Source organism: Chelonus insularis, unplaced genomic scaffold, assembly GCF_013357705.1.
Source record: "Chelonus insularis isolate UGA/USDA-ARS -01 unplaced genomic scaffold, ASM1335770v1 contig_131_pilon, whole genome shotgun sequence".
NCBI lineage: Eukaryota > Metazoa > Arthropoda > Insecta > Hymenoptera > Braconidae > Chelonus > Chelonus insularis.
In genome coordinates, this window is record NW_023276372.1 from 2,047,015 (window position 1) to 2,060,512 (window position 13,498).

The following is a 13,498-nucleotide window of genomic DNA, read 5'->3' on the forward strand; positions in this document are numbered from 1 at the left end:
AAAAAAATGAAAACTTCAAATGAATTAGTCTTTAAATAAATTCACTACTTTTTGAAGTCATTTTATGTTAAATCATAATAATTTATTAATATTTGTTCTACGTGGTTGGCATGGACAATTAAATGTTTAAACACTAGAGTTTAATTTTTTTTTAAATCTGTTGAACTGGAATCATACCTAATGCAAGGCCTCTAGGGCCCAAAAGAAAACCTCTTAAGGTTGCTGCTATTCCAACTATGATACCTGATGAAAAACATTTCTTCGCAGTCACTCTTAAAGCTTTAATTTCACGATCTATTATTTTATATAAATATTCGAGAAAATATCTTAAAAAAAAAACTCCGATATTGCAAAAACAATGATTTACTTTATAAATTAATTCTTTTCTTCTTCTCTTTAATTTTAAAATGATGTACAGAAAAATTTGCTTTCTAAGAAATATATCAAAAACGGATATTCTGTTGATAAATTGGTCTTTTATTTAAGTCACTTTATTACAAAGTTATTTTACATCTGAAAAAATTTTCACTATTAAAATTAAAATTATTTATCAAGTAATACAAACTGTCATGCTCTTTTTTTAGTAGATAACTTTAAATCGTTTTAAGACCTCTCTTGTAAATGTATAGTTAATCTTAAATAACAATACAGTAAGTGAAGTATGATTTTATACAGAAAAAAGCATTAAAATCAAACATTTTAAGCAGTATCAATCAACAAAATTTTTTAAATATTAAAATAGTATAGAGAAATAATACATATGTATAAAACTCATTACATTAACTTTAGATATCCAATAAATGTATAGCCATTGTTATCGTTTTCCAAGAGCATCTGTGTCCAAAGCTGAAAAATTAAATATATTAAAATAAGCATCATTTAAACTATGTTAATGGAGATGAAAATTTTTTTTAATTAGTTTTACGTACTTTTTCCATCACAGGCAACAATTTTAACTTTTCCAACATTAGCCACTTCTTGAACTTCTCTAAATTCAACATCATTCAACATAAAAGTCCACACATTATCACAAAACCGGTAGGTGTTGAGTTTTCCAGCCTATGTATAAAACATGAGAAGATGAATAAATTAATTAACTTATAATATTAAACTTTACTTCGTTTGCCAAGATATCAGTTATTTATTTTACTTACTTTGAATGTTAATCGAGATCTCACTCGATTGGCAAGAGCTTGGTTAATAGCCTTGTCGAATTGTAGTAAAACCTTGATTGCAAGTTGAGGAGTGATTTGTCCATACTATGAAAAACAAAATGAATAATAAATAAGCAACATTGTCATAATTATCAATTACTTAATTAAGTAATAGCGTTGTCAGTTACATACCTGAATAAGCTCGTCTAAACTTTCTTGAAGAGTATTACCTAATGTTGTATTTCTGTATAGTTGATAAGACATTTTTTATTATAAATATTAAAAATATATTTAAGATTAATCCTAAAATATTTTGTTTAATTATTTTTTGATTTATGTTATTATCTTGTGAAAGTAAATAGCGACGTGTTACTCCAAATTACAGAAAAACGTAAACCATGAAGTTAGGAGTTAATGGTGTAAATTCTGTGACATTTAATCTGAAGTTGACTGCTTCTAACTTCTTAAAGCACTATTTTCATTGAAGCCGAAATCTCAGCTATTTCTAACCTGTAAATTAATTAGTAAATACTAAATTTCCCATATACCAGTTTTTAATTATAATACAATTATGGGACAAATTAAATAAGTTCTACACAATTCAGAATATTTTATCATTCATAAATTACAGATATTGATTTTTCAATAAAGATTAATTTTGGCAGCTGAAATATTTTATCTCAAAAAATTTGTTGGTATGTATCAAATACAATCTGCATGTTCTTTCGCGCCTAATGAAATGAGTACAGATTTATATTTTATTGTAACAAATAGTACATTTTTATGAATATTCTTTACATTTCATAATTTTATCTTGAATTTTCTATTGTACTTTTACGTCCTTACAACTTATAATACTTTATTTGTTGCTTATTATATTGATATTAATTACTTAACTTTGATTCAGTAATGTATTGTATTCCTTTATTGACAGACTAACTGCAGATTTAAATATAATTAATATTCGCTAACGCAAAATAACTGTTTGGAAGATGTAAATAAAATATTAATAACTCTATTTTATGGAAACTTTTCTGCAGTACGACAAATCGTATAAAAATGTCAAACGTAAGTTCTACGTGTTATTTATAGATTGCAATTATTATGACGTTATTTCTTTCTAAATCTAGATTTTTTTTTAGGATATCAAGTATATGTAAAATTCATCTGAATGGAAAGAGTAAGGGAATCTAACTGCTATTTTTTATATCATATTGAAGTAAATTTATATGTTCAAAATGTTCGAAATTTTCAAAAGTTTGTTCGGGTGGATTGACGGGCTTTCGAGGAAGAGACGAGTTTCAGAAGTAGACTCTGACTCGACCAATGAATTTGCAACTCCATCAAAAAGGCATTGTCGTAACCATCTGAATAGTATGAAAAATAGCCGGGATATAATAGAGATCGAAGATGACGATGACGATGATGTCCAAGTTTATGAAGAAAAAATGTTCAACTCAAAGCCAAATAATCGTAGACCTTCCTGTTCTATTGGTGTAAATAGAAATACTATTCATAATAATCATAACAGTTCTCAATTTTCAAGAGGCTCATTAGATTATTCAGTCATTAAACCAACACATTTTTACGGTAAACACTTGCTTAATTCTAAACATGATTTTTTTAAACAGTCAACTTTGAGCAAGACTTATCAGCTGCAAGAAAAAGAGCAATACGGAAAGCTGTTGAGATCATTTCTTCCTCAAAGAATACAAGTCATACATTCAAAAACCAATAATAGGCGATCCCAGAAACCTATCGAAGTTATTGACATTGAAAGTGATCCGTCAATATCTTCAATAAAAGAGCCAGAGGTCTTTTCAACTCCAAAATATACTACACCTTCGAGATACTTTACTCCAATGGGTAAATCGTGGACAAAGCCTGCAGCGAGGCGTCAAAGTTCTGTTGAAGAAATTATCAAAATCGACGGAAATGATATTTCAAATAAAACGTTGGCTGCTTCAGCTGCAGTCAAAGATAAAACCTCACCGAAAGTTATTCCTGAAATTATAGTAATCTCACCAGAAGAAGTAACTACAAATTCTCTTCGAGATAGACTATCGACGAAGACTGTATTGAAGAAAGATTATATTCCTCGAGTTTCTGAACAATATAATGAACGAATGAAACAAAAATGTCAAGAAGCCGAGGAGTTAAAGAAAACGATGCACATATTAGCAAAGCGGAATCGTATGGCCCGTCAGATATCTCTTGAGCAGCAGCTTTCACAATCAATGAAACTCTATGACGAAATTGTAATAGACGATCAGTTTCTTGATGAACCAAGCTTACCAGAGCTTACGGATCCTATGCTTGCTGAAGTGAGAAACGCTTTGAATCTACGGCCTCCTGATGAAGTCTTAGTAGAAAGTTTCGGTTTAAGAATAACGAGAAAAGATATTCATACTTTGGCTGGATTAAACTGGCTTAATGATGAAGTAATCAACTTTTACATGAATTTATTAATTGCCAGAGGTGAAAATGAAAAATACCCATCGGTTTATGCAATGAACACATTTTTTTATCCTAAATTAATATCAGGTGGTCATTCATCATTAAAAAGATGGACACGAAAAGTCGATATTTTTGCTAAAGATATTATTGTGGTTCCTGTACATCTTGGTATGCATTGGGTTATGTCTATTATAGACTTTAGAGATAAATCGATACGATACTATGATAGTATGGGTGGTAAGAATCCTAAATGTTTGGTTGCTTTGAGAAAATATCTTGAAGATGAAAGCTTAGACAAAAAGAAAAAATCTTTCGATACTAGTGATTGGACGTTAGAAAATATGGAAAACATTCCTCAACAAATGAATGGAAGTGATTGTGGCGTATTTTCTTGTACGTTTGCTGAATTCATTTGTGCTAATAGAGAGTTAACATTTTCACAAGACAATATGCCGTATTTTCGAAATAAAATGGTTTATGAAATACTTAATGTCAAACTTTTGTAGTTCAGAAAAAACATAGTTTTTAAATTTTCCATTTTGAGTTTATAATTTATTATTAACAAAATAAAAAAAAAATATCTAGTGATTTTATGTATTTAAAATGTTCTTCTTTAATAAATAATTTTTGAAATTTTTCTTGTAACTTTGACAAAAAGGTCTTTACTGTGAATGAGTCCATTCAATAATTTGATAAGGTATTCATACGATTATATGCTAGCTGATGATATAATAAAAATAGAATTATCATCAAGTATCATTTTTATTCCTATGTTAAATGCAATATATGATAATAAAAAAAAAACATTTATAATACAGGCACAAACATCAAAATGTTATTTATTTCTCGGTAAGAATCAAACATGCATTATTTCGCTTACTTTACATTGTTTACAATAAAAATAGCACAATTTTTAGTTTGTTACTTTTTTTCGTACATAAAAAAGTATTCGATAAGTTGGTGTAATTTTCTACAATCAAAAATGATAGGAATAAAAATAAACATTTACAAATAAACTATGTAAATAATTATATTACAAATAATGAGTAATGTGCGATTGATGAGCGTTAAAAAATTAAAAACTAAATAATTAATTCACATGGTCGATTGATTAAATAACTAATTCGTTAGCACATACATTTGAATCACAAACGGAGAATAAAAAATTTTGTGTGAAAGTTTTGTTTTTTTTTTTTATTCTGGACGGGTGCAATTTTCTGTACACAGTAAAAATTTGTGATAATTTCAGATAGTTTATATGTTAAAAACGGTCTATTAAATATGTACTGAATTTTATTTATATTTTATTAGATTGATTACTTTGTCACAATCATTATTTTCAAGCAGACAGTAAATTAAAAGTTAGAAATTATCTTCTAAAAAATCCACTGTATCACATCTTACCGTTTTTAACGGATACATATAAACTCTTGAAAGTGTATTATGATAAATTTAATTCATTGGGTTCTTTTAAAAATTTATTTTTTTCTAACAAAATATAAAAAAACAATGTGCGTTATTTAATCTTAAAATATGTCATTATTATTCTATTTATAATACAAAACGGATGATAAAATTTTTTTGTCGAAAGATGATTGTGAAATTTTGTGTGTTTCTGTAATCGAGCAAACTCATATTTAAAGAGTATTAAAAAGGAGACTCACAAGGTTTCATAACATAATTTACTAATAATCAATTATCAATTATTAGTTAATAATTGTAGTGAATAAGCAAAATGTTCTTATAATTAATACAATGTCTATACATAGTCTTGTACAATGACTTTTCTTTCGTTTTTTCATTAGGTCCAATAACACGAAATATCTAAATAGTCGTACTTTTTATTTCATTTATTAAAATCGACGTGCAGTCAGAATTTTTTTTGTGTCATTGAGCTGCTCTTATCATTACTGTTTATTTATTAATTTATCTGTAGTGTAGAGTAATTTTATTTTAATTTAATCATTTTATTATCTATTCCTAAAGTTAATAGTGATCAAACTAGGTTTATTTCAAGTTGAATGGTTCTTTGATATGAACTACACGCCATAAACCTGTACGGCTACACATTTCACTAACATAAGTCACTATGAGCTTTTGTAATTGTCACGTAATAATTAATTAAAAATAAAACTAGGCAACAAAAATTAAATTTTTGTTGTTATAAAGCACTTAAATAGTACGTAATTATTCATTGCATTATTTCAAATAATTTTAGTACGATTGCATTTTCTTATAGGAATATACATGTAGTGTAATATGGTGTATAATTATATATACAATTGCAAATCAAGATTAAACAAAATTATAACGAAGAATCAGATTTCAAGGGTAAATATGTACATATGTACGCTAAGCATCTAAAGATGCTTTTACGGTGCATTAGAAGTCTAAACTAACGAGTCGAGCACTCGAATGTGATAAAAATAAAGCTTTTTAGCAATAAATAAAGTAAAAACAATTTTGTTCCATAGCTATATAACTAATAATTTAAATAATAATTTGGATAACATTTTCAGATGATCACAATTTTTTTTAAAACTATATTAAAAGATTTTAACACAGACATTGTTTATAAATATAACAATTAATGAATACATCACCAAATAATGCTCGATTCGACGTTTGACAGACTTTACAGCGAGCTTTGACTTAACATCATAATTATAATAATATATTATTATATGAAATATTACATGACGTATTGAGAATATACGTCGTATGAATACTAGCTTTGATTCGATTAATATTTATATCGTAAAATTAGTTTGGCGCCTCTTTAATATTATATTCTAATTAACTCAATAATTAATTATTTAATCATCTGTACTAATCGATAATAATAATCCTCTCTACACTTGTTCAGTGAGCAATACAAATTAAATCAGCCATCATTGCGTACACGCAATCAAATAGTATACTAATCTCTAGATTATTACACTATTTGATTTTTAATAAAAAATGCAATAATTAGTTTAAAGTTTGAAACGAATAAAAGTATGTAGTAAAAAAAAAAAAAAAAACATAATCACAGCTTAATTGGCAGGCAGCAGGCGGACATTTCGGTCAGGCACATACTGCCAGAACTCGATTTCTTTTCTTTTTATTCCAACTATTCTTCTTTTTACTCCTCCTTTACAATCCCATTAGATTATTTAATTCTTTAACTCTTTTACAAAAAGTTAACTGCCCTTTTTTTTAAACATAGTCGTTTGTTCCTGGACTGGTCAATGGCTCTTGTGCCTGTAAATTAAATTTTAATCAAATAATGTGGATACCATGTGTTTGATATCAGCTTTAATTTAATAGTAAGAAAAAAATTCTTCATTTATTGAAAAATTTTGTACCACTAATTTTTTAAAGTCAATTTAAATCATTTTAACATCTTGAATCATCGTTTAAGGTTTAAATGAATCTTAATAAACTTAATTACTTCAATTATTATCTGTACACAATTTTAATAAGAGTAAATGAATATTCTGTGAATTTAGGCGAATATGAAGCACAAAAGCATTATAACTTGATTGCTATTGATATTGAATAGACCATAAAATCATGTCCATACTCGAATTGACTACTAAAATTCTTGTAATAGCTTAAAATTCATGTTATTACTTTATGGAGAAAAAAGTTTCTGTCCTCGTTAAATCATGTCTAACTCAATGTTTTAATAGATTCATCAGAAACTAATGTGAATTGACAATTCAATAATTGATGAAATTAACTCAGTTATTTCAGATTAATAAAAAAATATATCCAGAGTTTGAAACAATATTGGAGCGAATAGTGCACCAGCAGCATAAAATGGTGATAGTTCGATTGTATAAGTTCTAGGAAAATTAGGTTTTAAATTGTTTTTAGGATTAGATTAATGGTGTTAGACGATGAAAGGGTTTGAATTTTTCATGAAGAAAAATTTTCTTGATGAAAAAGTGAATAAAAAATGAATATTTCATTACCTCCTCTCCAACTGTTGCCGTTGGTAGTGGGAACCTATTTTTCTCAAGACTAAATTGATCTTCAGTAGTTTTTCTGTACACTGGATTATCGAAATTCATGCTAGTGACATTACGGTGAAGGTAATGCCTATAGCAAAGCACTGCAACTAGTGCGAGCAGTAGAAGACCTAAGGTTACTACTCCTATGACTATACCAGCGACCAAGCCTGGATCTGTTGGCTCGTTGCCGAGATTACTGTTTCCATTCGCATCAGTTGCATCTGTAGGACCTGCAACTATAATTCTCGTTGAATTGCGGTTATAATATTACACGACAATGTAGTTTTATAAATCGCGAATGAGATTATTGCATGGTGATAAGATAAAACTTTTTTTATATCCAAAATTATTCTACTAAAAATGTATTTTATCTTATTCGTGATCCATATGGTCCAAAGTGTCGTTATATAAATCATGCACATATCCAATATATTCAATAAATACCCCAATTATTATTTAATTCTACAATATTAATTGCTGATACCGGGATCAAGAGATTACTAGTATTTGTTGAATTGATTACTTCAAATGAATGAAAATGATTAAAGTAATGCTAATGTATTAAATGAGTTCTATCTCACACCATGTTAATTAGGGGTAGTCTTTAGAATGTTAAATTCTTTTATAATTGGAATACTTATTGTGCCTAATTATAAAAAATTCTTTAAATTACACCCACGAATTCTCTCTGATCTTACCAGTACTTGTGGGCTCAAGTTTTTTAAACGGCCTCGTAGATTCTTGTGTTGTGGGTGCCACTGTTGTCGTTACTGGAGTTCCCAATATTTTTTTTTCATGCACCATCGATGCAAATAATAAATACAAAATAATAAACAAAATTAGAATGAGAACTAAAATTAGAATAATATGAAATAAGCAGTAAATTATTTTTGCCCAAATTAAATTTCATTGAATAACTTTGATAAAGTGCATAAAAGAGATAGACGTATCAAATTAAATGTTAAATTAAATTAGTTTTACTGAATATAATTCAATCATAATGCAAGTATTTTTTCAGTAGACTAATTAATTAACTAGTCTTTTAAAATTAAAAAAAAAATTCCATAAACAGATATCCATTATCAATCATATTACTCATTCAAAATATTTGCATTATATTTGAAAATAGTAAAGAAATAACTAATCGATAAGATAAATTTTGAACGTTGATGTTACGTTTCCCTTGAATAACTTTCAAATATGTATCTACATGCAAATCGTTCTTTGGTAATATTCTTGCGGAAGATTCAATATTTGAGATGCATTCGACCGCTAAGAGAAGCATTAGATGCACCAAAGAGCTTAATAAAATCCACTCACCGTTTTCGACGCACATGAGACCATCGGGCAATAATCTTAAACCGTCAGGACAAGCACAGCTGAGTAAGGGAGATCGTGAATTTATTCTTGGAGCAGGTAGACATAAATGACTGCAGTGTCCATTAACTGCTTGGCACTGATTCGTTCCGTCAGGTTGTCTGTAGGGATGATAAACGTGAACGACCATCGGATTCTGTTGTGATCTTAGTGGCGTTACGGCTTTGACTTCCTTGCCAGTGAATTTATTTGCTTTGAATATCGTCTGTTTGTCCCAATCTGACCAATATACGAAATCTTCGAATGTTGTGATACTGAATGGATGTCTTAAATGGTCTTGGGAATATAAAACAGTTCTCCTAGCACTTCCATCGTAGTTGCAAGATGCTATGATGTGTAATTTCGCGTCTACCCAATAAACTTTCCGTCCTATTAAATCCAGAGTCAGGCCATTTGGCCAAGTCACTTCACTTCCAACTATCACCTAGAAAAAGAATTGCAAGAGATAAGTAAATTATTGAACTGACAATTGATATTAGAAAATAATCAGTACGGTTATAAATTTTTTCTAAAGAAATCGATTGAACTAAATAGAGAACATGGAAAATAAATTTATTCTTGATATAAATTTTTTGTATTAATTTATAAAAAAAAGAAGTGAATCGATAGCAATGAGGTCATTTTCAACCAATACTGAAATTATTGGTAACGTCAATCATCTAAAATGAAAACTTAATAAATTATCTCACCGATCGATGAGAGCCGTCCATTCCAGCTCTCTCGATACGAGCTTCATCACCCCAATCTGTCCAGAACATCCAACCTTCCAATGGATTCAACGCGATTGCCCTCGGTTCTTGAATCTGGTCCTTTATTAATGTTTTACGCATGTTGCCTTCAAAATTAGCTATCTCGATAGTATTTTTACCAGCGTCAGTCCAATATATATGATTATATATCCAATCTACTGCCAAACCATCAGTTGTTGTTGAATCCTTATCAATAACAACTGTACGTTCGTTTCCTTCATCTATCGGAGCTTTGTAAATTTTTTTTTCATTCACGTCACTCCAGAATATCATTCCTGTTCGAAATACAAAGTCAAGAGCCGTAGCCATTTTTGTATTGTTAACGATAGCAGTCATTTCCTGACGGTCTAGAGCTACTTTTCTGATATCATGTCTTCGTGCAAAGAGTAGACTTGCATGTCCTTCTGCTGCTTTACATCTTGTCACGTTCTTTGGATCCCGCAAATACCCTGGTGCACAGCTGCATTTAAATGTTCCTTTTTCATTGAGGCAATATTGTGAGCAGCTTCCTGGTTCCAAGCACTCGTCCACATCTGCAAATAAATTTTATTGATCAGAGTCATCAGCTTGTGTACAAAGCAATCGACAAATGTTTTTAATCTGTCGATTAAAATTCATGACCATTAAATATTCATGTGGAATATTTATCTATGGAACTGGGAAACATGTAGGTTGTCTCTTACCATCGCACGTGCGATTGTCAATGAGTCGATATCCAGGTCGACAATCGCATCGATATCCAATTGGCATATCAACACAAATCTGTGTGCATCCACCGTTGTTCTTCAAACATTCATTAACACCACACCGTTCTCGACTCTCGTCTTCCCAGCCAATACAATCACGTTGCTTATCACAAACGTGACTCAATGGGATGCAGGAGCCTTCGCTGCACTCGAATTGAGTCTGTGCATCACAAGAAGATATCTTTGACGTACAATTTTTCTCGTCACTGCCGTCTTTGCAGTCTTGCTTATCATCACAATATGAGTGCCCTAAAATTAAATCAAATTTTATCATTAATTTCATCTTTTAATAATATTATTCGTTGAATAAAAAAGTCCTATCTGCTCCGAAATAATTTAATATTAAATATTACATCATACAGTAATATTTTATCTCATCTTGGTTTTCTCATTTGTTATTTTATTTTTCAATCTTCTCAAAATGAGGATAAATTTAATTTTCATTAATTATTTAATTGATTAATTAGTTAATGTACTTTGCGAAGAGAATGAATCTTAGAGTATTATGTTATATCCATGTAAATGTATTCAACTTAAACCCTTTACTGAACAAATATGTACTTTGCATACTTTGAAAAAAATTACTAAACGTTAACATCTAATCTTTTATTCAAATATTGATGTCGTACTTGGACTTCTTCAAAAGTACTTTATCATATTTATATTAAAGTTTATGATAAATTTAAAGTTGTGTCTATTTATTATTTGAATGTTGTGTAATTGAAAATGATAGAAAAAAACACTTGACATTTTTTTATAGCAGTTTCAACTCCATTACTTGATTCTTTTTATTATTTTTTTGTCACATTGATTCATTTAAATTTTTTATTCTGTAAGATGTCTGTGGAATATTAAAAAAAAGTGCAAACTGTTTAATTTTAAGAAGGGGGTTTTTTTAATCAAAAAAAGTTTCCAAGAGAAACATTGAAATAACGACTTTAGCCAAAACTGGGATTACAAGCAAACTCTTCCCAAATGAATTTGCACATACTGTTCACTCTTCAGGATTCAGAGTAATTACCCTGAATGTTGAGTGACCTACTTGTAACCTAAGAACAACTTTGATAAAAAAATTTTTTTATCAAGTTTTTTGGAGCAGTAACTACAAAATTAAAGCCAAAATATTTGGTGGCATAATACCCAAGTAAATCTGAATGGTTTCAAGAACTTGAAGTAATTTAATCAATTTTTTTCCATTACCTGAAATACACGTGTGATCTCCACACTGAAATTGATCAGCTCTACATGTGACATTGCGACACCTTTCTGGAGATTCATCAGATCCATTAGGACAGTCTTTCTCGTTATCACAGACCCAACTCTGGTGAATGCAAGTAAAAGGGTCTCCACAATGGAATTCATGTTCAGCACAATGGCTTGAGTGTTCACCGCGTGACACGTCTTTGCATCCTATCTCGTCAGAGTGATCCGGACAATCAAAGTCTCCATCACATCTCCACCTTGCAGTAATGCAGTATCCTTGAGAGCAAGCAAAATCCGTATCCGGTCTACATGTTGTCGGTGGACAATCTTTTTCATCACTTCCATCGTCGCAATCTGCATCTTGATCGCACACCCAATTACTTTGAATGCATTTCTTATCAGCACAAGTGAACTGATCCGAACGACAAGTTTCATCTAGTAAATAAGAATATTTTCAGTCAAGTACATTATTTATATGTATGATCTTTCTTATTGAATATTTTTTCGTGCTGGAAAAAGTTGAGAGTGATTGAAATAAATTGAAAAAAGGTATAAAACAAAAGTGTGCCATTTAGACTATCTTGAAAACGAATTTTTTTATTATAAAGAAACGTATGAAAAACTTTTCGTTCGCAGAAACAATATATATAATGAAATGAATCAAATAATAATAGAGTGGCGAAAAACTGTAAGACGTAGAAATGTGCATAACTTCTGTGTTAATGATGTTATTGGGTTGATCGAGGGTTCATTTGAAAGATTTCGACGGACAGGAAAAAGTGGATATGGTTAAAATCATCAGTGGAGAATAATTTATGCAAAAATTTTCGCAAGTTCCCGTTTTACCCCATTTTAGGAATGAAATAATTAATTTTTTAAAAGTTGGACCTGATTCCGCATTTCTACGCATTGAGACGAAGAGAATGAGTGGTCGAACTTGAAAATCGGACAACTTTGATTTTTCGACCCAAAAAAATGGCAAGTGGTACCCCTTTCCATTTTTTTTGGCCAAAAAATAAAAGTACTCCGATTTTCAAGTTTGACCACTCATTCTCTTCGTCTTGATGCGTAGAAATGCGGAATCGGGGCACCGTCCAGAAAAACTCACTTTAACACCCTTAAAAAGGGGTAAAACTAAATACACAATACGAATTATCATCCCCTTGACTTTAAACCCCTATAACTCATGAACGGACGGTCCAATAACTGTTTTTAAGGACGTTTTTGAAACCTTAGAATCTGAACTATCTAACAATATCCATGAATTTATTGGAAAAAATTTTTTTCACCCTTAAAATCGCTAAAATATGAAAAAAATTACATTTTTTTGGGAGTTTGCCAACTATTTTGGCAATTTTAAAGGTGAAATAAATTTTTAAGACTTTGTTTATGGATATGTATCTTTAGCTTAGATTCTGAAGTTTCCAAAAAGCTCCTAAAAATTATTATTTGATGAATTGTATGAGAGTTATAGAGGTCCAAAGTCGAGTAAAGGTCAAAAAATCATCTACTTTTGAACTTGGGACCTCTATAACTCTCATATTGTTTCTGCGAACGAAAAGTTTTTCATACGTTTCTTTACAATAAAAAAATTTTTCTTATCAGAAACATGCATTTTCCGAGAAGTAAAAAGTTGCAACAACAATTATGCCAATATTTTAGCAAGAAATAAAGACAAATTTTTTCTCGAAATCGTTTAAAAAACGAAATACTTTGCATTTAAAATTTAAAATACTGAATAAATTACATGCTATCTATTGAAAAAATAAAAAAAAGTAGTTTATCGATAAATAAAATATAGAGACTGATAATAT

At 29.6% G+C, this 13,498-nt stretch overlaps 3 protein-coding genes across 7 annotated transcripts in view; 1 reads left to right on the plus strand and 2 right to left on the minus strand.

The window, feature by feature from the left end:
* Positions 1-649: 649 nt before the first annotated feature.
* TfIIA-S (Transcription-factor-IIA-S) lies at positions 650-1,559 on the minus strand. Its single transcript, XM_035095116.1, has 4 exons — positions 1,347-1,559; positions 1,155-1,259; positions 930-1,059; positions 650-846 (listed from the first exon to the last, which is right to left on the minus strand). The coding sequence occupies exons 1-4, from the start codon at positions 1,416-1,418 to the stop codon at positions 815-817; spliced, it is 339 nt and encodes a 112-aa protein (XP_034951007.1). The 5' UTR covers positions 1,419-1,559; the 3' UTR covers positions 650-814.
* Positions 1,560-1,661: 102 nt separating this feature from the next.
* On the plus strand, positions 1,662-4,647 carry LOC118074145 (sentrin-specific protease 1-like). Its single transcript, XM_035095113.1, has 3 exons — positions 1,662-1,849; positions 2,089-2,222; positions 2,297-4,647. Exon 3 carries the CDS (start codon positions 2,384-2,386, stop codon positions 4,115-4,117), a length of 1,734 nt encoding a protein of 577 aa, XP_034951004.1. The 5' UTR covers positions 1,662-1,849; positions 2,089-2,222; positions 2,297-2,383; the 3' UTR covers positions 4,118-4,647.
* A 789-nt stretch (positions 4,648-5,436) lies between these two features.
* Positions 5,437-13,498, minus strand: part of LOC118074143 (very low-density lipoprotein receptor) — a 30,388-nt gene continuing 22,326 nt past the window's right edge. For 3 of the 5 annotated variants that reach the window (XM_035095112.1, XM_035095108.1, XM_035095109.1), the window contains 7 exons: positions 11,682-12,119; positions 10,419-10,730; positions 9,676-10,268; positions 8,930-9,410; positions 8,308-8,379; positions 7,571-7,845; positions 5,437-6,854 (listed from right to left, as the gene is read on the minus strand). In XM_035095112.1, coding sequence (XP_034951003.1) covers positions 6,810-6,854; positions 7,571-7,845; positions 8,308-8,379; positions 8,930-9,410; positions 9,676-10,268; positions 10,419-10,730; positions 11,682-12,119 — 2,216 coding nt within the window. In that variant the 3' untranslated portion in view covers positions 5,437-6,809. The remainder of the gene's footprint in view (positions 6,855-7,570; positions 7,846-8,307; positions 8,380-8,929; positions 9,411-9,675; positions 10,269-10,418; positions 10,731-11,681; positions 12,120-13,498) is intronic. The other 2 variants (XM_035095111.1, XM_035095110.1) reach the window with 2 other exon arrangements.